Below are 20,830 nucleotides of genomic sequence, written 5' to 3' on the forward strand. Positions count from 1 at the left end.
AGTGAGGGGTGAGGTACAATCTGTGGACACCCTGCAAGGAACAGGCCCTCCTCCTCCTTCCTGCTAACTTCCCCATCCCCAGGAGCTCTCAGGGGTTCTGCCCTAGTCCCCACCCCACCCCACAGCCACACAGGTCCTCCTCGGGTCTCCTCATCACACAGTGTTATCATCAGGCCCCATCTCGCTCGGCTTCATCTCCTTGAGGACAGAGTATGTTCATGTCTCTTCAGGCAGATATGTGTGAGTGTCTTGTTTGTGCTGGGTGTGGGATTTACAGGGGTAAGTAAACCAGATGTGGTCTGGACCACAGTTAAGTGACAAGAGAGAAAAAGGAGCAGGTTATTAAATGCTATCCCTCTTATTAATAAATACAACGCTGAGATGGTGGTGCATTGATCATATACCAGATGCTGGATGTGCCCGTTCCCAAGCAGGTGCTGCCACCTCCCGATTTACAGAGGAAGACACAGTGATGGTCACGCGGTCAGGGAGTGGTGAGGGCAGCTTCACACCCACGCAGTGGGACCATGCACTTTGCCGAGCCCCAGCCACCTCTCTGGTGGATGCAACAGGAATGAGATGGTTCTATGGCATCATTGATTGAATGGACATGAGTTTGAGCAAACTCCAGGAGATAGTGAAGGACAGGAAAGCCTGGAGTGCTGCAGTCCACACAGTGGCAAAGAGTCGGACACAACTGAGTGACTGAACTAAAGCCTGGATGTGTGCTAACCTGCTTCAGTCGTGTCTGACTCTTTGCGACCCCAGGGACTGTAGCCCACTAGCTCCTCTGTCCATGGGATTCTCCAGGCAAGAATACTGGAGTGGGTTGTCATGCCCTCCTCCAGGCCATCTTCTCGACCCAGGGACCGAACCCACATCTCTCATTATCTCTTGCTTTGGCAGGCAGGATCTTTACCACTAGAGCCACCTGGAAAGCTGCAATGAACCCTGAAAACTAGAAAATGCAGAAAATAAGGACTGCTCCTAATTTAAACTGGAAGAGCAGCAAGTACAGGTTGTAACGAGGAAAACACACGATGAGGGGCAACAGTGCTGACAGAAACAAGCAGGGATGCATTCACCCACATAAAGAAAACATCAGTGCCATTTGGAAGAGGAGCCTGTCAACCCTTGGAGGGACAGTTGGAACCGGAATGAAAACTGAGGCCATGGTCAGCAGTGCCCACGCACACAGCCCATGTGGCGTGGTGTCACTCACCGGGCTTCCTGCGTCCCCAGAGCTGCTGGCAGTAACATCTATGAGCGCTAGGCTGGGCAGCGTCCTGAGTGAGCTAAGGCATTGCTGCTGTCCTTCCAGTGCTGCTGCGGGGCCCTCTGTGGGCGGCCAGCGTCATCCCCTGCCCCGCCGCCCGCTGGGGCCCGACTGTCCCCCTGGGATCCTTTCAGCCCTTGAGCTTGGGTGTTCCCAGCCCTCCACCACACCAGACTGGGACGCAACTCAGGACTTGGGCTTGAGATATCAAGGCGACTGTGAATCTGGAAGGACACAGTCCTGGGGCCCGTGAGAGAGCAGGAGAACAGAGCCCCCACGGGGAGGAAGCAGAGTCGGGGAGCGTGCCCACAGCCACGGCTGCCTCCTGCACAAGTGCCCCTTCGCCTCTCCTTGACCTGAAACAGACCCCAGCTGCTGCTGCTCCGCAGGTGCTTCCTGGAGATGCACCTCCTGCAAGAGCCATTGTCCTGCAGCTCTGGGGCTGCCTGAGTGTGCTCAGGAGCATCAGACAAGTGGAGCTGCCACGCCTCATACTGGAGGTGGGGGGCCTGATAGTGGGGAACGGCCTGAGGCCGGGGGAGGGTCTGAGGGTGGGGGAGGGCCTGATGCTGGACTAGGGTCTCATGTTGCGGGAGGGTCTGATGCGGGAGGTGCCTGTCGCTGTGGGAAGGTCTGATTCTGGGGGAAGGTATGATGCTGGACTAGGGCCTGATGATTGCGGGGAACATCTGATGCTGGACTAGGATCTGATCCTGGGGGAGGGTCTAATGCTGGGGAAGGTCTGATTCTGGACTAGGGCCTGATGTTGGAGGAGGGCCTAATGCTGGGGGCAGGGCCTGATGCTGGGGAGGGTCTGATGCTGGAGGAGGGTCTGATGCTGGCAGAGGGCCTGATACTGGACTAGGGCCTGATGCTGGGGGGGAATGTCTGATGCTGGATGAGGGCCTGATGCTGGAGGAGTGCCTGATGCTGGGGGAGGGTCTGATTCTGGGGGAGGGTCTGATGCTGGGGGAGGGCCTGACTTTGGACTAGGGTCTGATGCTGGGGGGGAATGTCTGATGCTGGACGAGGGCCTGATGCTGGACTAGGGCCTGATGCTGGGGGAGGGCCTGACTCTGGACTAGGGTCTGATGCTGGGGGGGGATGTCTGATGCTGGACGAGGGCCTGATGCTGGACTAGGGCCTGATGCTGGGGGAGGGCCTGATGCTGGGCGAGGGTCTGATGCTGGACTAGGGCCTGATACTGGACTAGGGCCTGATGCTGGACTAGGGCCTGATACTGGACTAGGGTCTGATGCTGGGGGGGAATGTCTGATGCTGGACTAGGGTCTGATGCTGGACTAGGGCCTCATGCTGGGGGAAATGACTGATGCTGGGGGGCAACCTCTGATGCTGAACTAGGGCCTGATGCTGGGCGAAGGTCTGATGCTGGAGGAGTGCCTGATGCTGGGGGATGCTGGGGGAGGGTCTGATGCTGGGGGAGGGCCTGACTCTGGACTAGGATCTGATGCTGGGGGAGGGTCTGATGCTGGACTAGGGCCTGATGCTGGGGGAGGGTCTGACTCTGGAGGAGGGTGTGATGCTGGGGTAAGATCTGATGCTGGGGGAGGGTCTGACGCTGGACTAGGACCTGATGCTGGGGGAGGGTCTGATGCTGGGGGAAGGTATGATGCTGGGTAGGGTCTGATGCTGGACAAGGCCTGATGCTGAGACAGGGTGTGATGCTGGGGGAGGGTCTGATGCTGGGGGAAGGTCTGATGCTGGAATAGGGCCTGATGCTGGGGGAGGGTCTGACTCTGGAGGAGGGTGTGATGCTGGGGGAGAGTCTGATGCTGGGTAGGGTCTGATGCTGGACTAGGGCCTGATGCTTGGGGAGGGTCTGATGCTCTGGAAAGGTCTGATGCTAGACTAGGGCCTGATGCTGGGGGAAGGTCTGATGCTTGAGGAGGGCCTGATGCTGGACTAGGGTCTGATGCTGGGGGGAAGTCCTGATGATGGTGGGCAGCCTGCTCCCAGATACACAGAGTTGTGATTATAAATCTCTGTGAGAAAGCTTTTTTTCATACTTTCCTGACCACCTTGCTGTGTTCTTTTTTTCTGAAGCATAATTGCCGTGCAGTATCTGATTTCTGCCATACACCAATATGAATTAGCCATAGATGAACATATGTCTCCTCCCTCTTGAATCTCCCTCCCACCTCCCCTTGCTACATTCTTGTTTCTATGGATATATGAATAATAAAGACTGTTGACTAAAATAACATAAAAAGCTCCCACACACAGGCGTGCACACGCACACTCCCTAGTGCATCATTCGGGTCCGCATCAGGGTTGCCCTCGGCCACCCCGTCCTGGGATCCACGGTGAGGCTTGACACCCGCACTTTGTTCCCATCCTCGGCCCGCTGCCCACGCCTCCGCAGCAGAGGGGCCCTGTCCCCGCAGATGCTGAAGTGATGGAGCCTCTTGTCTCCAGAGCCAAGAGCATGAATACCAGGTCGGTCGTCCTTTGGGGACATCTATGCTTCCGCCTTCTAGCCTTTCCATTGTATCCATCCGTTTCTCTTAACAATGTCCGATGACACAGGCTCCCATTACCAGCTCTGGTCTGATCTCAGAGTACAGCTTACACTCAGCACACTCTATTGGCAGTGGGAAATTTTCCTTCAGTACTTTATTGAAAGAAAGCAATAATACTGTGATAAAAATAGTTCAAAAGTAGACTGTACGTACTTTGTCACATATTCAGGAAGTTCACCAAAGATTAGTAGAAAAACAGAATGGTAACAATGAATTGTACAAGTAAATTAAAGGTGGAACCCACATGTAAAGAGACATGCCGTCTGTCTACTGAGATATCACTGCATAATAAATGACGCACTGTGATCTGAACTCATCTCTTGCTGGCTTTTTTAATGTGCTCCTGAAAGAGTAAAAGTTACATTTGCTGCTTATACAATCCGAAATGGCTATGTCATCAAAATCTACAAATGTACGCCTAGGTCCATTCTTTAAACATGTTTACAGATAAAAAGATGGTTTACATAAGAAAACTAAGGCCTTTGTTAGAGCTGCTCTACGCTGTCTGTCTGTGGGGCGTGGCTCCTTCACCGTCCAGCGCACCAGCTCTGCAACGGTGCAGGGCATCGCGATTGCTCCCCGAAGAGTCTCAGCGGAGAGAGGGACCCGGGTCCTCAGAGACCAGGTCACGGGAGAGATTGTCATAGTCGTCTTCTACTCATGCTTTCAGCCCAGACTTCACTAGAAGCTCACATTCAACACCCAGTACTTTTAAATCGCTTCACTCTGCAGAGTAAAAGCATTTCTTGCTAGAAAAAGTACAGATTAGGTCAGTCGTTAAAATAAAACAATTGGTTGAAATTAAGTTCGCTCATTTCAGGGTGAGTGTTGGAGAGCTCAGTTACATTCTGGAAGGATAATGCACACCGTGTCATGATGATTTTACAATTGCAGGAAAACCCCTTCTCTCATGGTTTATCATTTAAAAATTAAACAAGAATAATTACAATAAATGCATCATTTACAAAAGCCCTATATTTGTTCATAGGATTTATACAGACAAGCATTACAGTACATTCATTTGAAAGACTAAAATCAGGTATCAGAACATGAATTGATCTGAAAGGATATATATAGCCTGGCTATACAAGAAAAAGTAAGTATATAAATAAAGTCATAAGTTTACATAAATAGAAGAAACATTAAATTTTAAAACATTTTCTCTATGGTATTCATGAATTTTTCACTAATTAAAAAGTCTGTAATAAAATACCTTAGGGGCCATACAACAACTTTAAACAGATTAAAGATCGCATCGAGTTCAAAATGTCTTTGTCGTATTCTGGACGCTGTATAATCACCTGTAGCATTAGTGCGGGGAAACTGGAAACACACACAGACGAGTCAGTCCTGGGGCGGCGGCAGCTGAAGGTGGCAGGAAGGAGAGGGAGGGCTGTTCCTTGTGGGGTGTCCACAGATTGCACCTCACCCCTCACTGATGAGCACTTAGGCCGTTTCCAAACACTTGTCACTGTTCTGGAGAAAACAATCATCGCCCAGCTCCTACTTAATTTCGCAGAATGTTTCTAGAATTGGAGTGTAAACATATGTAAACATTATTCATTCCATCCTCTGTTCATCCACCTAGCCAGCCAGCCAGCCAGCCAGCCATCTGTTCATCCATCCATCTACTCACAAATCCATCCATCCATCCACTCATTAATTCATCCATCCATCCATCCACCCATCCATCCAGTCAGCCAGTCATCTGTCCATCCATCTACTATTACCTACTCATTAATCCATTCATCCACCCATCCATCTGTCTATCAATCCATCCATCTATCCAACCACCCATCCATCAATCTACCTGTCTAACCACCCATCCATCCATCCACCCATCCACGCATTCATCCATCCATCCATCTGTTCATTTATCCATCCATCATCCATCTGTTCATTTATCCATCCATCCATCCATCTATACAAACTTCCTTCCTCCCTCCCCTGATCCCTTCCTTCCATCCTTCGTTCCTCAGTAGAACTTTACATTTTTGTGCAGATTGGTATCTTATTCCTCTTAAGTTTAATCATAGGGTATCTCTATTCCCCCCACAACCTTGCTCTTTCTGATTGCATCCTTTCTCCACGGCAATTTCCAGGAATTACACTGATTCTTTTGCCAACAATAACTCTGGAGAGTTGTTAGCATCTGACTCCCTGACAGAGCTGTTCTATTATTACCATGTTTCAGCTGATACTTTTGTGTTTTTCAGGTAGGCCATTATATCATCTTCAATCACTGGCTAATTTATTTCCCTCTTTCAGCTATCACAATTATTATTGAATTTTCTTGTTCGATAGCACATTCTAGAACTTTCAGAGCATTGATAATTAACAGAGGTGATCACAGCATCCTTGACTTGTCCCTGACTTTAATGAGACCACTTGTGACACATCACTATTCAGTGTGATTTTGGCCCTTGGCTTGAAATAGATGTTTCCAACTCTGTTTCAAAGCTGTCCTTTTTGGTTTTTAAAGAGTTTTTTAGTGGGAAGATGTTCAGTTCTATCCAAATGAAGTGGGCGACAGAGGATGAGATGGTCAGGTGGCATCACAGACTCCATGGACATGAGCAAACTCTAGGAGATAGTGAAGAACAAGGAAGCCTGGGGTGCTGCAGTTCATGGGGTTGCAAAGAGTAAGAACAACTTAGCAATAGAACAACAATAACAACAGTGGGAAGATGTTGAGTTCTATCCAGTCTCTTCTTCAGCATCAAGTCAAGAAGACCACACGTGGGGTGGAATGTAGGAGGCCATGATTCTCCTGCCCTGGCCTGTAGCTGCCCCCTTTGCCACGCTACTTTGCAACATTTCCCGTCAAGAGACACAGCGTATTTCTGCAGCTTCTGGGCTGGCCTTGTGACTTGGCTTGGCCAACAGAAACAGGCAAAGTGACAAGCCTCACAGGGCCTTGAGAGCATTGCTCTCTGGCCACTTCCCTGTGAACAATCCCAGGCCAGCCTGCTGGAGGACAGGACTCCCATCATCATCCCTGCCAGCAGCCAGCTTGTCCATCATGAACCACGGCTACCCTTGAGCAGCCAAGCTCAGCTGACCCACCAGCTGACTGTGGATGCAGGACTGTCCCCACTGGAGATCGACCACACATCTAGCCCCAGTCAGCCCCCGACCCACAGCCTGATGAGAGATAATGGGTGGCTGTTTGCAGCCACTAAGTTCTGGGCGGTTCACTGTGCAACAGTAGATAACCACAGAAAGGCTGTTCTCTTTTGGCCTCTTGAACATGAACTGATGTTTACTGTTGTGTCCTGGAAATCATAGAATGAGCCTGTACGTGTGATTGGGCCCAATTTTTTGACATGCTGCCGAGTTGCCAAAAACTCAGCAAATGTGACCAGGCACTCTTTATCAGAATTGGCTGAGACTTTATAAAATCAAAGCCTCATTTTGTCTTATTGCTTCAAAAAATGATGCTACTGGGATTTCCCTGATGCTCCAGTGGCTAAGACCCCATGCTCCCAATACAGAGGGCCTGGGTTTGATCCCTGCTCGGGGAATTAGATCCCACATGCCACGACTAAAGATCCCACGTGCTGTGACTAAAAGATCCAGCACGATGCAGCTAAGACTCAGCGTGCCCAAATAAATATTTAAAAACTGGTGCTGGAGTTGACTTGTGGGAGAGGATGGGGTGTGGTCGCTGGGTTGCCCAGGATGCCGGGTTCCAGGTGTGAGATGCTTAGAAGAGAATGAGTGTGATCTCCAGAGTGAGGACACGGTGGCAGACACCCGGAAGTCTTAGGCCCTGTAGACACAGCCAGCTGAGGCCACTTTCTGACTGGGGAGGGGGGAGAGGGCTAGCAACAGTTGGTACCATCCCGTAGTTGGTCATAAGGTCTAAGTCGAAAGAAGCTCCCAGAATACTGCTGTCCCTGGAGTTTTGCTGTGGTGGTTTTAAATTATGTCCTCAAGTTTTGGGGTATTCCTCTACTCAGAAGGGAACCCAATCTCCTGCTCCTTAAGTATGGACCGAGCTTAGGGACTCGCTTCTAATGAATAGAATAAGGCAGAAATGACAGCATGTAACTACTGAAAAGTGGGCCATCAGAGGCATTTCAGACTCTTCCTCACTCTCTCTCGCACTTCCTGCCCTGGGTGAAGCCAGTTGCCATGCTGTGAGGACACTCAAGCAGCCTGAGGAGAGGTCCATGTGGTGAGGAGCTGAGGCTCCGCCAACAGCCCTGTGAGTGTGCTATCTTGCAGGCTGATCTTCCAGTCCCAGAACAACCTTCAGATACCTGCAGCCCTACATGACATCTTGACGATAACCTCACAAGGGACTCCCAAGCCAGAATTGCACAGCTAAGCCATTTCTGAATTTCTGACCCCACTGAAAGAACCTGAGATAATAAATACACATTATTTTAAGCCACTAGGTGCTGAGGTTGTTTGTTCCACAGCGCAAGCTAACTAATATACTTCTTATGGTGGCTCTGAGTGGTGAGTTCATCCATGTCAACTTGTTCTCTTTCATGGACTCAAGATTCTGGCACAGTTTTCTCCACTCTAAGATCCCACTAGCACAGACCTCTTCGTTTACTGGATACCCTACTTAAAACGTATGCCAACCCTTTGCTTGATAAAGAGTGAGTTTGGGTTTCTGAGACTGGTGTTGTACCTGAGAAGCAGGTCTCTGACCAAGGCTCTTCTACAGACCTCTGCAGGAGAAGACCTCAGAAGCTGCCTGACATATGTTCTAACCGCCCTGCTGTTGGTCTCTCACCCTTGTGTAGGGTTTGGCGGCAAGCTCAACACAGGATACCCCGTGTAGACAGAAGCCATGTCATGGATAATTCCATGGGGGCATTACATGGTCAGTGAGAAAGCCGAGGTAGTTTGAAGCAGGGGTGGGTTCCAGCACGGTCCTCTCCTGATGTCTTAAAACCATCTCATGGGAGCTTCACACACGTGCCAGAGACAGGCACACATGATACATTTTTGGTAATGAAGCACTTGCATGCGGCCAGCACCCAGGAGCCCCCTTCCTGACCCCCACGGGGAAACCACTACCCCGATTCTTGTCTGCTCACAACGCTTCACTCACCTGGTCCACTCTGGCCAACTGGACACCAAACTTGCCTCCAAACCCCCAGATGGAGTCAACCTGCAAGCAGCACTTGGAGAGCTTTGACTGATACTCATGGCCGACAGCTGACTGAAACAGGGGCAAAAGTGAAGCATCAGACACCAGCATGGCCACACTAGACCCGCCCCCCGACCCTGAGGCAGCCTGCACTTCTGGTCGGCATGGGTGATGCAAACAAAATCACTCAACGTGGAAGCCGGCCCAGAGGGAGGTAACTCCATGGGGCATCACAACACCAGGGCCCCCCAGTCAGGTGTTTGAACCCTCTCCACACCAGGCTCCCCAGAAGTCTCCCAAGAACCCCAGCCACAGGGGGCCTTCTGAGGTGCCTGGGTGTGAAGGACCAGAAAGCCAGCCCCAACCAGAACCACAGAGCCAGCAGCCTGCCAGCGACTCCTAAGCCCACTTCCAAGAAGACTGCTGGCAGTGATCACCCTTTTCAGGTGGGACACTGTCAAAGCACGTGGCCCAGAAATCAGGGCACAAACTGCAATACAGATGGCATGCTTCAGGCACACCGCACGTTCAGTGTCAACACCTGCCACACACCCAGCCCGCCCAGGTGTGCAGTGGGGCCTGCCACCGCCCCGCCAGCCCCCAGTCAGGGAAGCGGGTCTGGTGACCTCTCAAGGCCACATGCACACCGAGCAGTCCACCCCGAGCTCCCGCTGTGTGGTCAGCAAGCCATGGCCCATGGCCCACATCCAGCACTGAGGTTCTTTGTAAATAACATACAAACAACATACAGGTGTTTTTGAACATTGTTCATTTACAGAAAATCTATATCTAACTTCGTGTCAAGACAATACAGGTAGTTCAGGAGCCACCAGAGACCCTGTGGTGGCCGGGAAGCTAAAAATATTTACATCCTGAACGCTGAGCGGCCCCTTGGTGCTCCAGTCGCCCAGGCATGACCCTCACAGTAAGGCAGCAGGCGCCCTCGGCAGAATGGAGAGTGGTCACGGACCTCTTTGTGGACACTGAGGATGCAGGACAGATGACTGACGCATGACCCAATGCCGGGCGAGGAGGCGGCTCGTCCAGCCTAGCTCCTCCCCAGGGAATCACCCCCACCTTGGCCCCCTCCTTCAATACACTGAGGGGCCTGCCAGCGCACTACCAACTCCTCTCCTGCTTGTTTATCCGGAACTTCAGCGGCAGCGTTTAGGGTCCAACCCCCACAGGGTCACCACCACCTCTGACAACTCTGCAGGCAGCTGAGGGCATGCGTTCTTCCACAGCCGGGGAGCAAAGCAGGATTTATTTTCCAGTCTGGAGCTGTTACTTTCTCTCGCTCCCAGGCTGGATTCGATGCCCACAGCCAATAGCCGATCTGGAGCACTGCGGCCTCCAAAAACCTGTGGCAGAGACCACCCATCTGCAGCTTCAGGGGTCTCACCCAGAAAACATCAGCAAGGTAACATGGAGGCAGCAGCATGCCCAAAGGAACCGCCAGCGTGACTCTTCATCACTAAGAAGTCAGAGAGAACTGTTCCAAAAATATGGCCAGGTGAAAGCTTAGCGATTCGCCCAACTTTCTGATCAAAACAGCTTTGTCCCCCAGATTGGCCTTGGTCTCACACTGACGAGACTCTATTTATGAGATAGTCAGCACCAGGCAGAGCACTGCGGGAAGCAGGGATGACGCTCCGGTCATGAGAGGCACCCCTCTCTCAAGCAGGTGGTGGCTCACCAGTGTGACAAGCCCTGTCATTCCGGGCTGAGGCCGATCCAGACACAAGGCAGATGGGGTGGAATTACAGAGGAATCTGACCCCAGCTGATACCTCAGCACAGAGTAAAGGCAGACATCTCAAGTTACCCAGCCTGGGAAACGCGCACCCGCTTCACTGCAGATGCAGCACACCTGCTCCAGTCTATTGTCCCCTCTGCAGGGCGGACACAGCCCCCAGCTGATCCAGCCCCCTCCCTGAGTACCAGCAAAGGATCCTGTACTCTTAACAGCTTCAGTCCCACCTACTTAGACCTGCCTGTCCTCAGCCTGGTGGGCCACAGTTTGACGCCAGAGGACAGGGTCCTCTCTGAAGGTCACCAAGTGTGCGAAGGACAGCAGCACGCTAGGTGGCTGACTTTCCAGCCTCGACGTGAAACCAGGCGCTGAAACTCAGCTCTGGGCTGCAGATGGGAACCACTAAGGCTGCAGCCTGAACAACACATGACGCCCATGCCAGCAGTCTGGCTGCCTGTGGGCCTCTGTCCTGGTCACAGAGCTGGCCTCTGGTAGGACCTGATCTCCAGCTGCAGCCTTCCCAAAACACCTCCCTCCCCAGCAACTCAGAATCTGAAGAGCTTCCAGAAAGCACAGCCCTTCTCGGCTAAGGTCAATTGAGAGAGACTTCCGTCTGGCAAATCTCGTCCTCAACAAGTGGATTCCCAACTTTTCAATGGAAGGGGAGGGCTCAGAGACGACCCTGCTGACCCTGGCGAGGTCAAGCACGCCAGGACTGACACCACGTGGGTTGGAACTTACCTTGTCCATCCTGTCCTGCTCCACGCCAAACTTCCCTCTGTAGCTGTGCGAGGGTTTGGGTCCCATTTCCAGCTCTTTCTCCCTGAGGGTCCGGTGTTCTTGAAACACATTCTCCCGCAACTTGTGGATACTTGGGAGGGAAGAGATGGAAGACGAACAAATCGGTCACACAGACAGCCAAGACATGCGTCTGTGCTTTCTGGGAGGAGAGACAAGGACGTTATCTCTGCAATCTGTGAGGTGTCATTCCCCGGTGGCTCCCCAGCCCGGCCTCCCTTGTGTTCACTTTACTGCACCTCCAGCTGCCCCCAACTCCAGCAGTTTTCAGAATCAGAAGCAGGTTAATGGGAAAAAAAGAAAGTCTGAACACACACAATGAGGCATCTCCAAGCCCCTATAGCACCTGGGGCTACGACGTGGACAGCATTCCACCCAGTGGAGGACAGCTCCTCGCGGTTCACCAAACACATGAACCGGGAGAGTCAGCTCGATAAACGTCACCAGAGGCAAATGGGACACAAAGGCAACAGGCTTGCACCCGGACGACCCTAGGCCAGGAACCAAGAGATGTGGAATATTCAGACAGTTTCTCTCAACATGAAGCACCCTGGCTTTCCATTCAAAGGTGAAGTGAGAGGCTTACAGAACTTAGGATGTAAGAGTCACTTTCACTTTTAGCGCTAGGAGCAGTGGGACAGATCACAAGATGCATACAGAACCGGGCAGGCCAGGCAGCTCTCACCCAAGGCAGCTGAGGGCCACCTCACTCCACATCCGGATGACAATCCCAGATGTTCGACTTAGAACACCAACCAGGACTGGCCACCTCCCAAGCCCCTGAGGAGCTGGGAAGAAGACTACCTACACTTCCCAAAAAGAAAACAAGCTAGCCCGGAGGTGGCAAGTTAAGACGGGCCAAGTCAGGGACAATCCTTGCTTCGTGCAGTCTCCTATCTTTACCTTCATAAGAACATGAAGTTCAGGATTCAGATCACGATATTCAACTGACAACAACAGAATAATGACATTATAACAAAATAATACACATTAAGGAGGGGGTGTTTTTGATCTCAGGTCTTCAAAGACAGCCCATGCTTTAGAAATCTCCCTTCCGCAGAGAGAACAGCTTAAGTGACTGTGTTCCTGCATGAAAACTACAAGGTTGAAAAGCAGACTGGAGAGTAAGAAGTACAGGAGTCACGGGCAATGAGGATTTAAAGTCACTGAGCACATCTTTACACATGCACGTACACAAACACTTACGCATGTACATGTCAGACCTCATTTTTATCTACTGTGTAAACAAGGGACCAGACGACACAGAAGCAGGGCCAGCCCACAGAAGCAGGGCACTTGCGCTACCCAGCGGGGAGCGTGCCCCACTTCACCCCTTCACATTTCAGAATGTCACTGTCACACAAAGATCGAGAAAGCTCCTACCACAAAATCACGGTCGGTCCTCCCAGTTGTCGGCTCCCCCGTCGTCCGGGGTGATGGACACAGTGTGGACGGCCGAGGCTTTCCACATCTGGAAGAGCAGCGCTGAAGGTCACAGACGCCAGGAGAACCCTGCCCAGAGACCCATACAGATGCCCTGCCCGGGACCCCAAAACCCTGGACAACACAGGGAGGGCAGAGAGCTATGTGCTCAAGAAGTCCACTCATGGGACATCCCTGGGGGTCCAGCAGCTAACACTCCTCGCTCCCAATGCTGGGGGCCCAGGTTCAATCCCTGGTCAGGGCACTACATTCCTACATGCCACAACCATTAAAATAAAACAAGGTCACTCTTAATCCCCGTGCCTGAGTGACACCAGAAGGATCAAAAGAAACCTAACATGAGAGCAGTCACAGGGCAGAAACACAGAAGAAATACTCCTAGCTACAACTCAAATGAGAACATTTTCTGCAAAATAAAATAAGTCCCGTGTGCTACTTCACTCAATGGGAACCTCCCCGACTAAGTCTCCTGACAACAGTGTTGTCCAACACTGGGAATGCGCTGTCGCCAATGGTAAAGTCTGCTGCATTTTATCACAATTTTTTTTTTAAAGCACCATTTTGACTCAAAAATAATTACTGGAAACCCTACAATGATTTTCTTAACTTAGACTCTGACAAGTCAATAAATCATTCAAGGGCTGCTTTGCCATCTACTTGGGGAAACGCAGAACACAGAGAATGCCAACTTCTGTGCCGCCCTGCCTCCTCAGCAGAGCCCTGAAACTGTGGAATTTATCGGCTCCGACAACAATGACACAGCCTTGCAGCCGGACCACGCTGCTCTTTGCATAACTGCAAAGGCAAAATCTAGCCTTTCAGAACTTCAAAAGAAAGTGACCAGAAGAAAGGTTTCACTCTCCCCAGAAGTACTCATAAAACTGCACACAGGCCAGGAAGAAACTGAAGGCTTGTTTGCACGCAACCAGAAGCCCCCATCCTGGTGTCTGAGCTGAGGACACTGCCAGTCTCACTTGGTGGGGCCATATGCTCTGTGCTCTGTGTGGATCCAAAGAGGACGGGAGCCCTTCGCAGGCCTGAGACTCCCCCAGGCAGGTCGACCTGCGCCCCCAGCTCTGCTAGGTCACAAGTCCAAGGTGGTGGCAGGGATGGATCGAGGGGAACAGCTCTGATTCCCAGATTGGACTCCTGCCACGTCAGCTGGGTAGGGAAGCATGTGCCACCAGGTGGGCAGGATCAACGCAGTCCCCTGGACACTGTCCCATTGGGACCCTTGCTCCCCTCTGACTAGGTGAAGCAAGGCAGGAAGCGCCCAGACACAAACTGCTTTGGACACAATCTTCGGGAACCGACAGACCGGCTCAGCACCGGCAGGCATAACCAGCGTGCCTATTCACACATGGAGACACAGTTGCCTGAAAGCCAAATGCTCTGCCCTAAGCCTCTGCCTCCCCAAGTCAAGACTGCCCGTGGTACCACACTGGCCTGAGAAGGGGCTGCCCACCCACAGGACTCCGGTGGCCTAGTGGTCTCCTCAGCCAGTGAGGGGACGGTCGGTCATGCAGAAGGACAGGGTCTCCAGCGAGATGCACTCCCCACCCAAGGACAAGGTGAAAGCTGCGTCCTGGCCTGTGGCTTCTCCATGCTGGCGGCACAGAAGTCGCCGGGCCCACTCTCCACCCGTCTCTCCGGAAGCCAGGCTCACTCGTGGGCAGCTGAGCACTGGCCGGTTCGCCCCCGCGTCATGGCCACAGGCTCCCCACTCCCCCATGGAACAGGAAGAAGGGGCCAGATGGCTGCCCGGGGGGAGGTGCCCCGAGTCCTCCACTCCAGAGTCAGGTGGAATCCCCTCTGCTTTCTAGACCACAGGCAACACCAAAATTGACTTTATCTTTCAAACAAGCAAATTTCCTCCCAGAAAGTTATCGTCCCTATCTCTGCAAACCCAGTGAGAAAACACCCGTCACGTTCCTTGTCAAAGGGGTTTCCCTGCCTGCCCAGTGGAGCATATGAACATGCTCACGGTGCAGATGTGATACACTCACAAAACTCTGCTGAAAACTCAGTAATCCAATGAGGAATTCCCAGGCACTGGGGAGAGTTTCTGTCTGTAAAAAGATTAAGAGTAAAAAGCTCAGAAGGATATGTGCTGACAGGCACCCTGGGCAAATCTTTGTGGGTTGAGATCCTTTTAGAATACCTCTGAAATCCTCCCCAACATAACAGGGTTTTGTAAAGAAATTTGCATTTCCCTAACCAAAGACTTCAACTAACTCTCAGCCACAGTGAGAAACTACAGGAAATAAAGAAGTTTCATAAGATTTACAACTGTATGAAGTTTCTTCTTAATGCAAACAGAAATCATTGCTTCAATGGCTAGTGTACATATTTGTTTGCTAAAATGCTGAGAGCTTTCCATTTCTGGTTCATCCTAATTTATTCTGCGATACAATTCTATTACTCTGGGTGTCTGTGTATATGTGTGTATGCATGTGTATATATATATATATATATATATGGCTTCCCTGGTGGCTCAGACAGTAAAGAAGCTGCCTGCAATGCAGGAGACCCAGGTTCTATCCCTGGATGGGGAAGAGTCCCCAGAAAAATGAATGGCAACCCACTCCAGTATTTTTGCAGGCAAAATTCCATGGATAGAGGAGCCTGGTGGGCTATAGTCCATGGGGTCACAGAGTCGGACATGACTGACTAGCATTCTCACACTTTCATATAGATGTACGTATGAGAAGCACTCCCCAAAGGGATGGTGACATGACTGGGCTAGAACTCAGAGCAGTGACTGCTACCGGAACGTGAAGAATGGTGACTCGGGGAGCAAAAGAGCAGCAAGCTGCGTCTCTAATGAACAGGTACGGTTACTTCATAAGACCAACACTCCAATTCTCCGGGCCACCAGCTCAGCACCTCTTCCCTAAGACCACAGGATAGCCCTGACTAGACACCGCACTGCTAGACATGACAGATGCCTAGAATCCCCTTGTTCCCCAGGACCAGACTCGTCACAGGCATACACCGTATGTGCTGACGTGTGGCCTGGCATGCATTAGCAACCAGACAGATGATGCTCTGCTGGCCTTCCTCAACTCTGCCTTTAGAAATCTTAACTTGTGTAGGTTGCTTAGTACATTCTGGGTACTGCAGTTATCATCTAGCATCTATGAAAATCTTGCCAAGGGTAGCTAGTGATAGGCTCAAATCTATAATAATCTATTCCCTCTCAATATTTTTAATTAAAAACATCATGAAAACAACTCTTTGAAAAATTAAAGGCCTGTTTTGGTTTTGTTTTTTTTCCAATCCGAAGATAATGCCTCTAGAACCCTACCTCACACCACACACAAAAATTAACTGGAAAAAAATGGATCAAAAAACCTAAGTGTCTGAAGTAAAACTATTAAATTCTTAGAAAATAAAGCATAAGCATAGATTTTCATCACCTTGAATTCGACAACAGACCTTAGATGCTTTGCCTTCACCAAAAGCACAAGTGAAAACAGAAAAAAACAAATTGGACAAAATTTTAAACTTTTGGCTTCAAAAGACAGCCATCAAAATGAACACTATTTACAGAATGAGAGACACTATTTTCAAATCATCTATCCAGAATATATAAAGAATTCTTACTAGTCAATAATAAAAGGGACAGTTAACCACATTTTAAATGGGGAAAGGATCTGAACAGACATTTCTCCAAAGACACATAAATGGATGATAAGCTTGTGAAAAGACAGTATCATTAACTATCAAGGGAATGCAAATCAAAGCCAACTTTTGAGATACCACTCCACACGTTCTAGGGTAGCTACATTCCAAAACACAGAAAACAAGTTTGGTGAGGGTGTGCAGAAATCAGAAGGCTCTTATGCTGGTGGTGGAAATGGAAAATCAAAGACTCTGGCAGTTCTTCAAAAGGTTAAAACACAGAGGTGGCACATATCCCAGCAACTCCATTCCTAGGTATATAGAAAACTTGTTCACAGAGCATCACTCCCAACAGCCCAAAGTGAAAAGAACCCACTATCCTTGTGAAGTGATAGACACGCAGCAGGTGGTCTATCCAATCAATGGAATGTTACTAATATCTGAAGATAAAAGGAGTGAAGTACTGACACCTACTACAACATGGACAACTCTTTAAAAATCTTACGCTAAGTGAAGAAGCCGGACACAGAAGACCATACATTATACAGGCCCATTTCTATGAGTGGCCAGATCTGGTAAGTGTACAGCGAGAAAAAGTAGACTAGTGGTTGCCTAGTGGGGGTGAGGGAACACGATAAGGTTTCTGAGCGGATGAAACCACCAACGCTGAGTTACCCAGCCGTCCACTTGCCCACCCTCTCCAGTGTAGCAGAGGAAACAGGTCTCACACGGCCCACTCTCCACACCACCATTACCCAGAGGACTCCCCCCACACCCCTGCCTCCTGCACAGTCAAAGACAGGACCTCTGATAGACAAGGGCCCCAGGACGCAGCCCACTGCAACACAGGGCAGACCCCAGGGCTCCCAATGTTCTCTCTCAACCAGGCTCTTACCCAGCGCCTGCTGCACTGCACGGACCAAAGACCTGACTCACCAATGACCCCATGCAAGTGAAGTTTTTTACAGATCTGTCACTCAAAATGCTTCAAAGAAAAGGTCATGGGGGCCACACTGCCAGTTACTGAGGGGGGTATGGAGCAGAGCATCAAGGACACCCCCACACACCCTTCCTCTCTCGGGTCTGGGAACACTTTCCACCCCGAGAGGCGCGGGCCAGCCTCCAGAACCAGCTCCCTGACTCAACAGCCTTCAGGCTCTGCCCAGCGCCGGCCAGCGGGGCGGCGGGGCGAATCACTAACGAGCTCGGGGGCCAGGTCGCCGCAGAGCCAGCGGGGCGCGCTCAACCGGGACACCTCGGAGCTCTGCCCAGCGGGAAGTGCGTTCCTCACCCCCGCTCCCCCGGGCCAGACGCGGACAGATTCCGGGGGGAGGAAGCCCTGTCCCCCTCGCCCCAGACCCTCTGCAGGGGCACCAAGCTCCCAAGAGACTGACTCCCTTCCAGGTGACTCCCAGCCCGCACCCTGAGGGGCTGTTCCCAATCCAAAGCCGCTCCACTCTGTCGCCGCGCCGGTCGCTGCCTTTCCACTGACCTGGCTGCAACATCTCCCCGTTGGTGTGGGCCCGGGAGCTGGGAGGGAGCCGCCCGCCCGGCCTTCGGGAGACCCCGGCTCCCCCCTCCCCTCGGCCCTACGCCCCTTGACCTCCCGAGTCCGGGACCCTCTCTTTCCGGGAGGGCTCCTCTCTTTCCCTAGACCCTGTAGGCTCTCCGCCCCCTCCCCCTAACCCTCCAGTCCTGGACGCCTCCCCGGGGCTCCCCGCTCTTCCCGGGACCCTCTGGGCCCTTGGCCCCCTTCCCGAACACTTGGGGCCCGGCCTCTCCCCCACCCCTTCCTCCCGACCCCAAGGTCCTGCACCCCTCCTGGAGGGCCCCTCTCCTATGCTAGACGCCCCCCTCAACTCTCTGGCCCCTTCCTCCCAGATCCCGGGCATCCTCCCCTCACACCACGGACCCTCCTCCCCAGCCCCCTCAGGACCGCGCGACCTGACCCCTCAAGCTCTGCCCCTTCCCCGTCCCCCAGCCCGCCCCCCTTCTCCGACCTCATTCCCCTCCCCAGGACTTCCCTCAGGCCTGGCCCCCTCCCCTCGGCCCCGGCCCACCCACGTCCCTCTGTCCCCCGGTCCCCGTCCCTCAATCCCCCGGTCCCCGTCCCTCAGTCCCCAGGTCCCCTTCTCTCAGCCCCCGGCTCCTTCCCTTCCCTCAGCCCCCGGCTCCTTCCCCTACCCCCAGCTCCTCGGTCCCCTACTCTTCTCTCAGCCCCCGGCTCCGCCACTTCCCTCAGTCCCCCGGACCCCTTCCCTCAGGTCTGACCCCTTCCCCTCCGCCCCCGGCCCATCCCCAACCCTCAGTCTCCCGGTCCCCTTCTCTCAGCCCCCGGCTCCTTCCCTTCCCCTCAGCTTCTCGGTCCCCTATCTTCCCTCAGCCCCCGGCCCCTTAGCTCAGCCCCCTGTTCCTCCACTTCCCTCAGTCCCCCGGTCCCGTTCCCTCAGGCCCGGCCCTTTCCCCTCAGCCCCGGGCCCCCGTCCCTCAATCCCGGCCCGCTTCCTCAAGCCCGGGCCCTTCCCTCAGCCCCCGGCCCGCCCATCCCCTTCTCCGACCTCCGCCCCCAGTCCGGGGAAGCCTCGCCAGCGCTCCCCCGGCGCGCGAAACAGCGAGCGGAAATGCGACGAAACCGCCGCTTTCTTTCCGTTCCTGGGCCTAGAGGCGCCCGGGGACGGCAGCTGAGGAACCCGCCCGTTCCTCCGCCCGGCGGAGGCCGAGCTCGCTCACCGACACCCGGGATGGGTCTGGCCCGGCTCGACACTGCCCAGCCACCGCCGCGCCCGCCGCGCCCGCCGCTCCCAGGGGCCCCGCTCCACTTCCGGTTCCGCGAATGGGGCGGGCAGCATTCCGGTCTCGGAGCTCGTCCCTGCCGGCACGTCCCGCTGACCGGCACAGGAAAAGCATCTTTTTTTTCTGTTACATTGTGGGTTTTTTTGTTACTCATCTCCCTGCCTCCATTTCCTATCTGTTCTTGCATGTTGCCCACTTTTCTATTAGAATCATTAGCATATTATTCCTAGTTGTTTTAAATTCCCGATGTGATCATTCCAACATCTCCACCATATCTGTGTCTCATTCTGGTCCTGGCTGTATCTCTTAAAACACAATGAGTGTTTTTGTTTTTGGTCTTTTAGTATACCATATAATTTTTTGCTTAAAGTTAGACATGATGTACCTGTTAAAGGAACTGAGCTAACTAGGTCCTTAGGGTGAGGTTTTATTTTTGTCTGGCTAGGAGAAAGGGTTTACCTTAGTGGTGGCTATCAGAGACTAAAATTCCCTTATTGTGCTCGTTTATCTATTCTCTGTTGTCTTTGGGTTTCCCTTTAGACTTCTTCGTAAATAAGGTATAATACCTTCTGTGTCGACTTTCCTGGTGGTTCAGACAGTAAAGAATCTGCCTGCAATGCAGAAGACTCAGGTTCAATCCCTGGGTTGGGAAGATCCGCTCCAGAAGGACATGGCAACCCACTCCAGTATTTTTGTTTGGAGAATCCCATGGACAGAGGGATTGTAACATTTTCTGTTATCGATACTTCTCATTACATATCTCTTCCTTCCAGGTGAAGTTTATAAATTTTTACTGGTTCTTACCTCTAATTCCCAATAGAATCTTTTTTGGGAGCTTTAAAATATATGTTTGATCTGTAGAAAATTAATAAAATGAACAGAAGCTAGGATATCTCAGCATAGAAGTGATAACTATAAAACAAGAAGCAAAAGGAAATTTTAGAACAGAAAACTCCATTATCTGAAATTAAAAATTCACTTGAATAATACTAACAGAGTTTGAACACTGCAGAAGAAATAATGAGTGAAATTGAAGAGAGATTTGATAGATCTGACGAGCAGAGGTTAAAACAACTGAAAGAAAACAGGGAACAGTCTTGGTGACCTTCGGGACAACACCATGGAATATATTTGGAATTGAAGACTTAAAAGAAATAACTGAAAAAATGAGGGAAAAAAATGGCTGTAGTTTTCTCAAATGTAGTGCAAAACACCAACTTACAATTTCAAAAGGCTTAGAAAACCCCAAGGAAAGAAAAATATAAAGAAAACACCACCTGGACACATCATAGTAACAAAGAGAAAATTTTGTGCATAAAAATTTTATTTTTGCATTCAAAAGACCAATGAATGACAACGGACTTAAACAATGGAGCTAAGAATTAAAGTGGTAAAAGAAACCTGTTGACTCATTGCTCATTTATACCCAGTGAAAATATTTTTAAAAAACAAAGGCAAAATGAAGAAATTGTGGCAAACCATATACAACAATGG

The 20,830-nt window shown here is 51.5% G+C and overlaps 1 protein-coding gene across 10 annotated transcripts; it reads right to left on the minus strand.

Annotated features, from left to right (window-relative positions):
* Positions 1–4,134: 4,134 nt before the first annotated feature.
* On the minus strand, positions 4,135–19,421 carry LOC122432093 (src substrate cortactin-like). 10 transcript variants are annotated; one of them, XM_043453874.1, is made up of 7 exons: positions 19,274–19,421; positions 17,966–18,039; positions 12,860–12,947; positions 11,420–11,549; positions 8,888–8,998; positions 5,118–5,292; positions 4,135–4,542 (listed from the first exon to the last, which is right to left on the minus strand). In XM_043453874.1, exons 1-6 carry the CDS (start codon positions 19,390–19,392, stop codon positions 5,263–5,265), a joined length of 552 nt encoding a protein of 183 aa, XP_043309809.1. In that variant the 5' UTR covers positions 19,393–19,421; the 3' UTR covers positions 4,135–4,542; positions 5,118–5,262. The 10 variants fall into 10 exon arrangements, 9 of the variants coding, with proteins under 9 accessions (XP_043309809.1, XP_043309805.1, XP_043309811.1 ...); XM_043453870.1 differs by having other exon boundaries at positions 5,118–5,342; XR_006266734.1 differs by lacking the exons at positions 17,966–18,039; positions 19,274–19,421 and adding an exon at positions 19,102–19,267 and having other exon boundaries at positions 5,118–5,342; positions 11,420–11,618.
* Between the last annotated feature and the right edge of the window lie 1,409 nt (positions 19,422–20,830).

The sequence above is a fragment of the Cervus canadensis genome, chromosome 30 (assembly GCF_019320065.1).
Source record: "Cervus canadensis isolate Bull #8, Minnesota chromosome 30, ASM1932006v1, whole genome shotgun sequence".
Classification (NCBI taxonomy): Eukaryota; Metazoa; Chordata; class Mammalia; order Artiodactyla; family Cervidae; genus Cervus; species Cervus canadensis.

Excerpts from the sequence above, each read along its gene's own strand:
- LOC122432093 (XM_043453868.1), bottom strand. The coding sequence starts at position 19,392 with ATGCTGCCCGCCCCATTCGCGGAACCGGAAGTGGAGCGGGGCCCCTGG. Across the intron at positions 18,040-19,273 it reads CAGACCCATCCCGGGTGTCG|CCAGGTCAGTGGAAAGGCAG; the intron begins GTGAGCGAGCTC and ends GAGATGTTGCAG. Across the intron at positions 8,999-11,419 it reads AGCAGGACAGGATGGACAAG|TCAGCTGTCGGCCATGAGTA; the intron begins GTAAGTTCCAAC and ends CCCCTGTTTCAG.